This window comes from Dipteris shenzhenensis, chromosome 24 (genome assembly GCF_047967505.1).
Source record: "Dipteris shenzhenensis isolate YYH24624 ecotype China chromosome 24, Dip_SZ_1.0, whole genome shotgun sequence".
Lineage (NCBI taxonomy): Eukaryota > Viridiplantae > Streptophyta > Polypodiopsida > Gleicheniales > Dipteridaceae > Dipteris > Dipteris shenzhenensis.
Window position 1 is genome coordinate 31,415,790 of NC_141619.1, and position 13,369 is coordinate 31,429,158.

The 13,369-nt window shown below is 43.1% G+C and overlaps 1 protein-coding gene across 3 annotated transcripts; it reads left to right on the top strand.

Moving 5' to 3' along the window:
* Positions 1-1,277: 1,277 nt before the first annotated feature.
* LOC147886489 (3'-5'-exoribonuclease family protein) lies at positions 1,278-12,314 on the top strand. Of its 3 annotated transcripts, XM_087395402.1 has the most exons (9): positions 1,278-1,628; positions 1,773-1,822; positions 1,932-2,001; positions 2,088-2,193; positions 4,206-4,272; positions 4,431-4,506; positions 11,047-11,354; positions 11,599-11,714; positions 11,760-12,314. In XM_087395402.1, exons 1-8 carry the CDS (start codon positions 1,439-1,441, stop codon positions 11,704-11,706), a joined length of 975 nt encoding a protein of 324 aa, XP_087251528.1. In that variant the 5' UTR covers positions 1,278-1,438; the 3' UTR covers positions 11,707-11,714; positions 11,760-12,314. The 3 variants fall into 3 exon arrangements, with proteins under 3 accessions (XP_087251528.1, XP_087251527.1, XP_087251529.1); XM_087395401.1 differs by having other exon boundaries at positions 11,599-12,314; XM_087395403.1 differs by having other exon boundaries at positions 1,278-1,598; positions 11,599-12,314.
* The last annotated feature ends 1,055 nt before the right edge of the window (positions 12,315-13,369 follow it).

Here is a 13,369-nt window from a genome sequence, read left to right on the forward strand (position 1 = left end):
AATGTAGCAAAAGATGCCCACAACCATGATGTGTTCATAGCGCTACCAACAAAATCACATTACATTGAAGCGAAAGATGTTAGGCACAGAACATGCAAGAAAACAATACAAATTTCACTAGACCTGAAGATGATTGGTGGCCTGCACAAAGAGCTACTCTTGAAACTTGGCATGATCATGGGGATGTGCGTAGGGAACCTTGATATACCTGACAATCTTGTGAATGGAGCTGACGTAGTCTTTAGAGAGGCAACGATGGAAACAAACCCTCCAGCTGCTTGCGTTGAGTTCACGAATCCGAACATAGGCAAACGCACACGCTCAAGGAACCACTTTCTCTTCAAACAAGGAGCGCCCAAGTTTTGGAAATTACATGTAAATTTCAAATTGGTAAAAAACACCTCAACAACGTTTGCAGACACCAATTTCCAATCCAGGTAGATGCCGCTCGTACAATCCACTGTGCCCAAAGGCTTACTATAGACTGTCTAGCGTTTGACCCATTAGGGATAAAAGCACACGGGTTAGTGTACACGGGACTCTCTCGCGTAGGTAATCCAAGTAATTCATACATCTTACTGCAGCAACATCAACAACAATAACAAGAAGGTGGGGATCCCACTATGGCCCTACCTTTTGGAGTGCCATTATAAGTCCAAGTGTAAGTAGCTCGATAAATATTTCGAATAACTTGTGAAAGGAAACGATAGGTGTAAATTGAAAGGAAAGGAAAAGAGAAAAAGCAAGTGAAGACGAAGGAATATCGAGAAAGGTACGAGTGAAACAGAGGAGAGAAAAGAGGTGAAAAGGTGTATGTATGTGTGTGTGTGTGTGTGTGTGGGATGGGCCATTAAATAAAAGTGGGGACGAGTGCCTATTTTGGCAAAAGTAATATAAATGTGGCGTCATACAAGATACAAAGAGAGTCTCCACAAAACACAAAAGACAAAAGCTTTAGGATAAAAGACAAAAAAACATTTAGGAACTCCACAAGCAAACAAAAACCTTAAACCCTAAACACACTAAATATAAATGTGGCGTCATACAAGATACAAAGAGAGTCTCCACAAAACACAAAAGACAAAAGCTTTAGGATAAAAGACAAAAAAACATTTAGGAACTCCACAAGCAAACAAAAACCTTAAACCCTAAACACACTAGAAACAACAACTCATACTAACCATATATTGCAAGGTCAAATTGACGAAATGAACTAACTTCAAAACTATGGCCCTTGATTAAGTCATCCCTTAGGACCTTCGCCAAAAACTCTCATGCCTTGTGTACACCACAAAACTACTCCCAAAGGCAGGCTACTAGAATGTAATTCACCTTGTTCTAAGTGACCTTCGATTTCGTCTTTTTCTTTATCAAAGCCTTGCAAACTTCTGTTGGTCTTCGCTAGACCTAGGAACTCTTGAGCGAGCAGCATTTCTCCATGGCAATCTCTGCTGCCGGAGCAGGAACCGGAGGAGATGTGGAGCTCGAGGCGTTTCGCCGTTTGTATCCCTCTGAGTTCTTAGAACAATTTTTGAAGAACAGTGTCCGCCCCGATGGTCGTCCCCTTGGCCGTGCTCGCCCCACTTCCATAACCGTTGGTGCGTTGCCGAAATCCATTCTCCTGGCTGGTGAAGTTTTTGACTTGCCTGCCCTGTTGTGTTTTGAAACACAGCTGCTTTGCTTACAGTAGACGGTTCTGGCTGTTTAAGAAATCATCTTTCCTGGCTGGTGAAGGTTTTTGACTTGCCTGCCCTTTTGCCTTTCAAACACAGCTGCTTTGCTGACAGCAGACGGTTCTGCGATGGTTAAGCTCGGCAACACGGTGAGCAATGTGATTAGGAGTCACGAGACGTAAAATCTTTTATGTGAAAAAATCGCAGATTGCACGGGAGACAGAATCTTAAACAAAGGCTGGATGTCTGTTCCATCAGACCATGCTTGCAGGGGTCAAGCTGGAGGTGATGTCTCCCCCTGCAAATGCACCTGATGAAGGCCGCATTGGTGAGTCCGCCTCTTCATTAACGTGCTTACTTTGGGAGGATCGTGACAACGATTATTCGAGCTAACTTTATCAAGGAACGATGCAGTCGTGGACTTCCAAATGCCGCCCGTCTGCTCACCCCTAGTTCGCCCGGGCAGGCCATCAGAAGCAGCTCCCGTAATTTCAGAGCAATTAAACAATGCCCTGTCAAGGTTCGTGGTTCTTATGCTTTTGTCAGGTTGTTTGCAAACGATTACAGCGCCAATGTAGAGTGTGGCATAGTAATATGCCGGTGACGTAAATTGAGTTAAAAGTAAAGCTTGGAGAAAATATCCAAGAAAGTTTAACAAGATCATCAGGCATGTTCAGGTCTTAGGAGAATAGATTGGGAGGTTGACACGCCGCTTCGTTTTGTAAAAGGGACTGAGTACCCTGCAAATCTGAAAACACGCTTTACCACACACCAATGGTGTGTCTTTACTTTAAGCTGTGCTATACCTGGATACACTAAACTGAATATCGGGATGGGTATTGCAGAGAAAAATAGGGCATCCAACAGCCTGCTTGTCTACAACAGGATGAAAAGGTTCACCTGCATCATGCATGGGGAGCCTGTTTCATTTCCCATCAATTTTTAGGACTACAAGCTTATTTCAACTCCTAATGAAGCGGTCTATCAAACTCAGTCATAGTCCATGGACTGATCTGAGTTTCTGCCAAAATGACATCTCTACTAGCAAAAATCCTTCTTGTCCGAGGATTCTAGCCTTGCTCTCACTTTATGGCCCTATCATCTAGCTTGCTTGTCAACTGACTAGGTAGGTTCCTCTCTTGTGGCCTGCCTTTGTGTAGAAGCTTGCGTACTCTTGGTCAGTGACTTTGGCTTGTCTGTTGGGAGATCGAAGATCTTGCCCTTAGGAGTTTGAGGCCATCTTGATGGGATCCATTTGTCTGCTCCCCTGAGATGGAGGAACTTTTGCATGATCTGCCATTTCCTGCCTTTCTAAGTCCGGCTCGTTGCCTTCAATTCTTTGCGGTCCTCTTACGAGGCGTCTTTCTCTTCACCCCAGTCCAAGCCTCTCGGAAGGCTCTGCCAAGGAGGTATGGAATCCCGCTGCTCCCTAGATGGTCGCTGGGCTCTGTCCGCATGAAACTCCTTGAGCCGTCGCAAGAGGGGCTCACATGACAACTCCCCCAACCCCCTTAGCCATACAAGGTTCTACTTTCTCCCGCTTTATAGGCATAGGGCTGCTAAAATAGCCGGCCCTGTGGCATTTTTAGAGGTTGAGCAGGCAAAATTTGAGATTAAGTCAAAGTTTGAGCTAGTCGGAACCAAGCGTAGATGTTTAAGGAGACAAGTGTTATGTTCAATATCTCTTTTGCCAAGTGGCAAAGTATGCGCGAGGTGGAGCCTGTTTTTAAAAAGGTGACCAAGAGTCTTTTGAAGCTGTAGAACGGCAGGTTTGCTGGGAGATGACAACTTTTGCAAGTTGGGCTGGTTAAATCACCTTCTCTGCTGATGGAGGCTGTCTACAGGCTGCCCACTGGCTGACCAGGGAAAACTTTATGGCTGTCCATCTGGCGATCAACAGGGTGGCTGCTTGCTGACTAGTCAGCCTAATTGGTATGATGACGTAACCTTTATGGCTGCCCAGCTGGCTGTTCAGGGTGGTTGGCTGTTGGCGACTAGGTCTACTAGTCAGCCTAATTCAAGGGCTTTGTTTGGGTGACATCAGTTAGCTGACCAGCAGATGGTTGGAGAGCTGTGTTGCATGGCCTGTGTGTGCACCTACTTTCTAGCCCAGGGGGCCTCCTAATTAAATGGAGATGGCTAGCCAACATGCATGTGCCAAGCCATCCTTCCTAATGCCCTGATGTCTGTCCTGTGGGCTTTTTGTCTTACGATGGGCTTCCTACTCATTTATGCGCAAATGCTAATGGCAAGAGTAGCAATATAAGATATAGCTAGAATCAGAATGGTTGACATTTCTTGTTAGAAGGGGCAATATTGAGTATTATAACAGCTATGCTTGCTGTTGATTTGGTATTTCTTGCTAGTGGTCAAAGTTGATTTCACGGATGTGTTAAGCGTTCACTTTTTGATTGGAAATTCACAAGCTATAATTTTGGCCTCACGTAATACACGTTAGCTTTTAAGTTCTTCACTATAGTATCTATGAACCTCTTTAGGATTTGTACTTCATACTTTTCTACCCCTCTGCAGTTCTTCAATGGTGGATCTACGGGAATTGTCAATTGCACCAGGCAAGGCAGCATGGATGGCATACTTGGTAGTCTTTTTTCTTCCAAGAGAGATTGAACAGTTTTTGTTTTTTATAAAAATTGTGGAAAGGAAAGGTGAAGGGTATTATTTCTGAACACCTAAAGAATGTATGCAAGTAGGTTGTATTTCATGTGTTAGTTCTGAACAATCTTCTTTTTCGTGCAGGATGTGTACTGTCTAGATTCTGATGGCTCACTTCTCGATGCTGCACTGCTTGCCTCTGTTGCAGCTCTTGCCCACTGTATGTACAGCATATTTTTTTTAATCGCAAATCGATTTCTCACTCTTCAATGCTCATGTTGCCAACTTACAACTCCGCTAAAATGTAATAAGATGAGAGATTTCATTTAGTCTACATCTAGAGAGTGGGAGTATTGGGGGCATGGCAACAAGGTAAGACATAAAGTTGGAAGACTAAGGCCCATTGGGCCCTTTATATAGAGGTGCCCCCCCTCCTCCTTTCCCGCTCCCCCGCACGCCCCTTTTCTCCCTCCTGCTGCGAGCCGCTCGCTTGTACTGGGCTGACTTGCAGCCTTAGGATAGCTTCATATCCAGGTTGACCCAGGCCCTCCCTGTTCTTCCCACAGGCCCACTTCAGTATGGCGGAACTAAATGTAGGGTCTGATCCCTACAGCGGGGTCAATTTCTTAGGTCATGAGATAGGAAATCTTATAACTACGGATTTGGGTTTCAGTCCTGAATGAAATTTCCACATTCTCTCATGCTTCCCATAATTGACTGCCAAAATTTGTCAACCTATTCTTTTACACTTTCATTGGTTTTTGTCCCATTTAGATAATCCTTCTCGCTTGATGTGTTAAGGTAGAAACTACAAGACGGTATCAAATGAGGTGGGTTCTTTCCCTCGTGCTTCTAGTAGTACGGTCCACCAGGTGCTTGAGCCTTGTAGTGCAGTCCACCAAGTGTAGCGAGTCCCTCAATATGCGCACTCTCGTTGTACTTATCACACTTATGATAGATATTGAATTGCTAGATGAATTAAAAGAGGACATCATGATTTTGAGTGCCATTATACTTAGAAAAACACACATTCTTTTTTTTTTCCCAGATCTTTTTTTTATAACACAAATTCTTTTCCACATTGTGTAGACTTTTCTTCTTTTATGGAAAGTTTCATAAGATCTATCTGTCTTGGAAGAAGATAAACATGTTTTTTATGATGGTCAACACGAGGATTAGATAATGAAAGATTATTGGGCAAATCTACGAGGCTTATTAATGAGAAGACTCTTGAACTGGTGCTTCTTCCACCGATGTCTTCTTGAATGTCTCATTTTTCCTAAATGATTTGTCATTAAGGGTCTGAAGTTGTTGGACTTCTTTAGTTGTCTTAGGATGAAGCGGTGCTCAAGAAGTGATACCATGTAAAGAAAGGCCTTCCATTTTTATTGATATTGTTTTTGTACAAGAGGGTGGACTATGCAGATGCATACAAAACCACACCAAGCCAAACCAAGCCAAACTGGAACAAGGGACATGGCAAGTTTCTAAGATGAACTTCAAATAGAGGCTGACATTCTTGTTAGAAAAGATAGACAGAGTGGTGGATGTTGCTTTCTACAGCCGATGCTCCCCGTGGTGGAAGATAGGCGAAACAAGATAGTACCCAGGAATCATACGGTGTCAATTTCAAATTTAACTTCTTTCCGTGATGTGTACTAGCGTAGAGAGAGAGAGAGAGAGAGAGAGAGAGAGAGAGAGAGAGAGAGAGAGAGGTGCCCCATATTTATAGATATTTAGATATTTGAGAGAGAAAGAAAGATTGCTGAATTGGAATTGTCTTTTAGATAACACTCGGTTTCACATGATAGCTTGCAGAGGCTGAGTGGTTGAGCTTCTTGTAGGGGTCGAGGACAGAAATTTGGTCTGAGAAAAGCATTTCCATAACAGAAGTAGAAGGCTGAGATATATTTGGCTACATATTATATTAGATATCTGGTCTAAAATGTTACAGCTTGATTATCATCCTTCGTTCCATTCCTTTTGATTGCACTTGCGTCTTTCTTGTTGGCTGCTTTCTTCCTACACTCTTTGGCATAGTGTTCCATTTTGTTGTAGTAGAAGTTGATGATATTCTTGAAGACCTGTCTTCCTAGTTGTCCTTTTTGGAGCCTTGCTTTCCTTTTCACTGCTGCCATCATACATCGCCATATGTAGCTCCTTCTCAAGAGTTAGGTTCTGGAGCTCCATAAAAGGATTGGGCTGCTCCTTTGATCTGTGGTCAATTTTGTGATGAAACCTTGAAAACTACAGGGTAGCTTACTGAAAATCAAGATTGACCAAAGTCTTGCTGTACAGTGGCTCCCCAATTGAAGGCAACTGATCTTGCAAAACCTTAATCTTTGTAAGGAGCCCTTCTACATCTCATTCATACAAGGGAGTGTAGTGCTCCCTTTAAAATGTGTTATCCCTCAATGTAGGAGGAATGATTAATGTGGCTATGGTGGCCTAGGCTATCTAGCTTGTGAATGAGTTTGTCACCATTGGCACTCTTGCTTTAGGAAGCGATGATTTTAATAGAGAGCTAATCTTCCTCGTGATCGACTCTCTTTATTTTGGCAGGTAAAGGGAGAGGAATGAAACAAGGGACTTATCGTTGGAAACCAAAGCTAATAAGAGAGACTTAGGTACTACTTGGCAACTTTTTAAACTATGGTCGCCTCTTTCAGGGTCGTGGGTTTGTACATGCTGATATTAGCTCTCCATGGAACTTGCAAATTGACCAAACACTCCATACCTTTGATGAAAAGTGTGTGTGCCACACATCTTCACAACACCATATGATATCCTTTAGGCCATGGGTGACGCAGTGAGTATACAGCACAAGGGGATGAGGAATGGATAAGCAAAGAAGTGAGTGAAATGGGGCTTGAGGAAGCTTGTGAATTTTATGTCCCAAAGACACGGGTTGGGCTCTTCACACCTATGGAACTTGAGAGGAGGCAACATATTTCAAAAGGGAAATTTTTATAGAGGAGTATAATTGGAAGGAGAGGAGTGGAGAAGGATGGTCAAGGAGGTTATTAAGAGGCAAGGAACTTGAGAGGAGGCAAGGAACTTTAGAAAGGGAAATTAAATAAAGGGGGCATAAGGGAAGGATAGGATTGAAGAACATGTGGTGAGCTTTACTTGCAGCAAAGAGCTGCCTATGGATGCTCAATGGAGGACTTCTTTGCTGCTCCTAACTTGGCCTTATACTCCTTAAGGTTGCATGCTCTTAGTGAGCTCAAACAAGGTCCGTTGACCATTAGAATGCTATGCATGCCTTTGCCAAGAAAACCCTCCACCTTGGCAAACACTGAGTAGAAAGCAAACGATTTTTTAAAGGGTCTTGGGCTATTAAGAGGAAAATTTTGTAGGATGATCTCCATAAACGCAATTTGAAACACAACTCATGTAATTTTTTAAAATTGACTTCACATAAGAGTTTCAATCCTCCACTATAGCTCTCCCTTTAAGGAGGTAGTGCTAACAAAGAGGGAGTTCCCCCAAACCCTTATTCTCTCGTGGAACATCCTAATATCTTCCTATTTACATGAAACTCACGAGAAATGGTTCTCAGTTTGCATATTAGTTGTTTCTTGAAGAGAGAGATGTTCCGAGTAAGGTATTGCTATATTGCATAGTCAACATTGGCAATTTAAGTGGCATTGATCATAAAGAAGACACAAGGGAAAACACTAAGTGCCAACCTATCCGGTTTCACCATTGGCGATACGTTTTTCCACATCCAATTCTACAATTGTAACAAGGTATCAAATGTGTTGGTTAAGGCTTCCCCTTCCAACGGTAACATGCTTGTTGTGTAAGTAGAATGGCGTGGAGAGTCCGTACCTTTGTTCCCAAGCCTGGCATCCATAGAGAATCATTGTTTATACCAGTTTGAAGAGTGCTTTCATTCTCCTTATCTCTTTCAATGCACGAGTTCCATTTGTAATTGTTTTTGAACTCTGTACCCGTGTATTTATATGATTGAAAGATTTCCAAATCTTTCCTCTGAAATTTCAATGTGACCTTCGAAGATTACCGAGGTTGGCACTAGAGTCATCCAGATGGCTAGCAAAGAGTGGGGTTGATAAGATATGGTATGCACGCATATCCCCATGGTTTGCTAGTGACGTTATTCAAATGGACCAACTTCCCCCCTTTTTAGTATAACATGGATGCATCACCCGAGTCGATCCCACATGATGAGATTAACCATATCGTACATTTAGATCCCTTTCGGCTCCATACATTTCAAAGTGTTGGGGGGGGGGGGGACCATGAGTTCCCCACCAAGATCTAGTTCTATCACGACCACTTCTTGAGAGTATTGGAGGATGGACACATCATCAAACCCTTGTACCTTGAGGACAGAGGAGTCTCACATGCTTTGAGGACTGCTATTGGACAGATGTAGGTCTTGTCCCATTAGCTGAGGATTGAGACAGGGAGAGCTACACGTCAGAGAGCAACCGATCGACAGGTTATGCACGTTGGAGGAGGTCGAGACGGAGGAGCATTTTCTATGTATTTGCGCAGCCTATTACGAGTTTCAGGGACGATACCACTGCCTCTTTTAGGAGGGGCACGGCTTTGGTCCACTCTTGCGGTTGATCCACTTCCATGGTCAAGTCTGCATCGGGTTCTATCTGCTTTAGATGCGATGACACAGAGACACTATTGCGACAAATCAGAGAGCAACAAGAGGTGACCGCATCACATGCTATTGAGGCACACTGAGCGAAAGGACATGTCACAGATTAATGCATTTGCATTTGAGTCAGCTCCAGGACGTAGTGGGGTGGAGGCTGAGAAGCTAGCTGACATGAGGGCAGCATGGATCAGTAGAGAGAGCCGACACGATGCTCCTGATGAGGGGTGCAGAGACCACTCACGACATAGAGAGAGACCGGAGCACATATGATTGAGGTCTGGCCTATCTCAACCCTCCTCAGAGGGGACTGGCCACTCTTGACATAGCCCATTGGATCCAGAGATCCAGGAGACCACGTCCTCCGCTGCAGCGTGAGATAGCTAGACAGACGCAGATCCGAGATATACTTGCAGCCCACTGGAGAGCCACCACGGTGCCGGGTTTCGGATCCTGAGCCTCAGCTTTCGGTTTGTATTTGACATTCAAGTTTTGTTTGAGCTCTTAAGCTCTTCAGCTTTAGCTTAGCATAGTACAACAAAAAATCTAAATGTGTACGATTGGATATATTCTAGTCTTACAAAGGTGTGTATACATACATACATACAAACATAAATAAATAAATAAATAAATAAATATATGTGTATGTATGTATATACACACTTTTTTTTTTTTTTTGGGTAAAATCCATTGTATTTATATGCTCATAAATTTACAATATGGGAGGTCTCCCACACACTAGCAAAGAACTCCGAAAGAGAGCCCAATAGAAGAACTCAAAAACAAGTAGAGAACACTTCAAGGCAAGTAGCATCCAAATCCCTTGCAGCAATACTGTCATGTAAAGACTGCTTAAGGGACATTCTGAAGAAAATATATGCCTGAGGAAACTGTTGACCCATCCTAGAGTGCAGTCTCTGTGTCCAGATGGTCCATAATACCCAAAAGCGAGTCCAATGAAAGAAAAGGAGTAATGGAGACATCTGAGATGAGCAGCATCCAAACATCCAGAAAAGTTTCCCAAATCTGATAGAAGGGAACCGAAGCCGCAGTAAATGAGAAACCTGAGTGATCAATGTGCGAGAGTGCGGGCAAAACCATAATAAGTGAGGAACTGTCTCGCGAGGATGAGAGCAACGGGGGCAGAAAGGAGAAGCAATGCGGCGAGCTGCCAATTTCACCCCAATGGAAAAGGCTCCCACTATACATCTCCAAAAGAAAAGCCTCTGTTTCAATGGCAATTTGGTTTTCCAGATTTTCATGAGACGGGATTGCCACCAAGATAAAGGCCTATCCAAATTCCAAAGAGTGTTGGCATGCTTGTCAATCCATGGCTGTGGAAGAAGAAATCTGTAAACCTTCGAGGCAGTCAGATTGTGTATCGAAAGTGTATATGCAGCAGGAGGTATGGAAGTCAAATTCCAGTCCATTAATCTGTCCTGTGCAAACAGTGGAGGAACCGGAACAAATGGCTGCAGCATAATTGAAAGTGTTCTCCAAATGGATCTATGATGCAGACACACACACACACACACACGCACGCACGCACGCACGCACGCACGCACGCACGTATGTATGTATAATATATCTATAGTTTAGCTAGGCCTAGGTCTCAGCATAGGGTAGGAGCCCAAAAGGGCCAGCATCAACATGTGTACAAAAAGATAAAAAAGGCAATAATTATGATCATAATGGTACCAATCCTTAGAGAGAGAGAGAAACTCTTCGAGGCTAGTCATCAATCCTGAGAAGGGGGCATCGCCATGTGAAGCTGTATGGTTGCATAAAACTTGTGCTGGGATGCCGGCGGCTGTCGGCATGGGTCACCCTCTGTGGTCTCCTGGCAATGGCCTACGGCTAACAAGCGCCACTGTCACCCCTGTGGGCTGTGTCTTTGGTCCAGTGAGCATAGAGGGAAGGTCTCCTAATATGATTTGTGCCTCTATCCGTTGGCGAGTCTGTTGTGTCTCTGGTTCGGGTCCCAGTGTCCGCATCTGCAGAAGTCCTGCTGGTCGGTGCTATTTGGCTGGAAAAGCTCAGTGATTGTGCTCTGCACAGAGAGAGAGAGAGAGAGAGAGAGAGAGAGAGAGAGAGAGAGAGAGATTAATTTTATGTTTTGTGCAGTGCAAATACCAGATGTGTCTGTGACTGATGATGGTAAAGTACTACCAGCAAGCAGATCTACACAGAAAATATCAGATCAAGAGGGAACTAGGAGTCCAAAATATGTGCAAGGGAGACGATTGAAATTGGGAAGGGTCCCTGTTGCATTGACATGTGGACTACACCCAAAATATATGCTGGCTGACCCAACAGCAGAGGAAGAATCTATATTGAATACGACTGCTACTGTGATCACGGACTTTTCTGGTGATTTGATTTCATTTTATAAGCCTGGTGGTGAGGTCTTGGCCAGTACGTCAACTGTACAGGTACATTGGGAAGGCTTTCTATTTGTGTTCACATGTGACAATTCTAATTCTGCCCCTAATATGTTTCATGATTCATCTGCGTTAGTGTATTCTCTGAGGAAGGTATAGAGCCTTAGGTACTTAGACTTGTAGACTTCGGAGAAGTGGCTGAACATGAGCACTGTCAGCCTTGTTTGAGGACTTTCAAGGTGGTAAGACACCAACAGAAGGCTAATTTGACTTGGAATGTGTGGTTATCGGATAGGATTGCATTGTCTTGACAAGATACAGAGCTAAAGAGGTGCAAAAGCTGTTTGAAGCAGCAATTTCAACAGAAGTGGAACAACAGGAGACTGCTATGGAAGCTGATTGATAAGAATACCAAAAAGTTGCAGGACTTTACAAAGGCCTGATGGATAAAGAATTCCAAAAAGTTGCAGGGCTTCACAAATGGGCTTATACAAATACCAAACTCCTTTCTCCAGTCAACCCCTCTCCCCAACTTACGTAGAAGGACCTCACAGTTTTAATGTGTAGTCTTCTCTACACCTAAAAAATCTCGCAAATTGAGGATCATTGCTGCCAGTCTTTACGGAAGGCTTCCAGGTTTTGTCTCCCAGGAGCAAGGGATTGGCATTTTCTTTTGGGTGTTCGACGACCACCTTTGGAATGTTGTTGGAGCACAGAAATCAAGGTTAAATGAAAAGTCGGTATGAGGAATAACTCTTGTACGCAACTGGCAATTGGGAAAGAAGCCATCTTTTGAACTCTGGAGCATTCTTTTGACTCTGACATAACCTGCTGCTTGAAATTTTGGGGAATACATTTTATATTTCACAATCACAGTCAGCAAACAGTAAAATGTGTCTTCGTAGCTGGTCTTTCCTATGCATTTTCTTTTTTAACCTTGCGGGTGACTACCATGAAGCTGATGGTTTAACTTTATGTATGATTGTGCATGTTTAATTTGCTTTTGCATGATGAGAGTTTGGACATGCTCTGGACTCCTTGCGATAGTCTTAGGGTCTTCTTCTAATATACTGGTGATTAATGTGAGGATTTCATTTTTTTGCCCATGACAAGGGGAATGTGGTGGAAGGTTATATTAGATTTTTAATGCATGTTTTTGGAAGACTCTCAAAGATTGACATGTGAATATCTCCTAACATGCTAGATGTCTGACATAACAGAGGCAACTTGATGACATACGCCCTCGTAATTGTACTAGATTTTTTTTTGTAAGGTACGTCCTTTTAATTGGCATATGTTCTCATTTATAAAAGTCACCCTTGGCATACTCTGCCTCTTGGCAGAGCTTCTAGCATCTGTGTGCATCAAGTGTGCATTGCCATCTATCCACTTAAAAGCACTCGTCACACAATCGTCTTCTTGTTATCACATACCGGCTTTTGAAGATAAGGCAATCCAGCAGTAAGGAAAGTTCTTTTAATGTGTAGATGTAAACTGCTTCCTAATTTTTGATGCGTGATATTGACAGGTCAGTGCTAGTGGGCCATATTTCAATGTGCATATAGTTCGAATTTCAGTCCCATAGTATACATATATTAGGCGCTGGTGTGATTGGTGTAATCTAAAATGCAGGAGATTGTTTCGTATTGAATTGAAAATTCAGCATCTATGAAAGAATCCCAGATTGTGATGCAAATGGAAGTAACAAAACTTACCACCAGAAAGTGTACAGTGTCCTGAAGAACTTTTGTTTGGGGTTGGTGTGTATTGGTGCTTATTTGATGTTTGTCCAACCTGACATTTCTCTATCTTTAAGTTGCTGTCACGCTAGCAAGATGGTGCATGGTTTAGGCAAGTCTCCTTAAGGACAATGGTTAGATCTGTGGCAGAGGGCATGCTACAAATTTTTGAGGGTTTCACATGGCATTTAGGTGGACACTTTTTCCTCTAATACTCCATAGCTTCTTCAGACCAAGCAAGTTTTCCGTGTTGAATTTTCAGGTACCAAAATTGTTACTGTTGGAATTCCAGAAGGTGACTCCTTGACATATTGTCAAATAGTTTGT

Bases quoted from the DNA above. Each gene is read 5' to 3' on its own strand.
- LOC147886489 (XM_087395401.1), top strand. From the start codon at position 1,439: ATGGCAATCTCTGCTGCCGGAGCAGGAACCGGAGGAGATGTGGAGCTC. The intron at 2,194-4,205 runs GTTCGTGGTTCT...ACCCCTCTGCAG, and splicing joins TTAAACAATGCCCTGTCAAG to TTCTTCAATGGTGGATCTAC. The intron at 4,273-4,430 runs GTAGTCTTTTTT...TTTTTCGTGCAG, and splicing joins CAGCATGGATGGCATACTTG to GATGTGTACTGTCTAGATTC.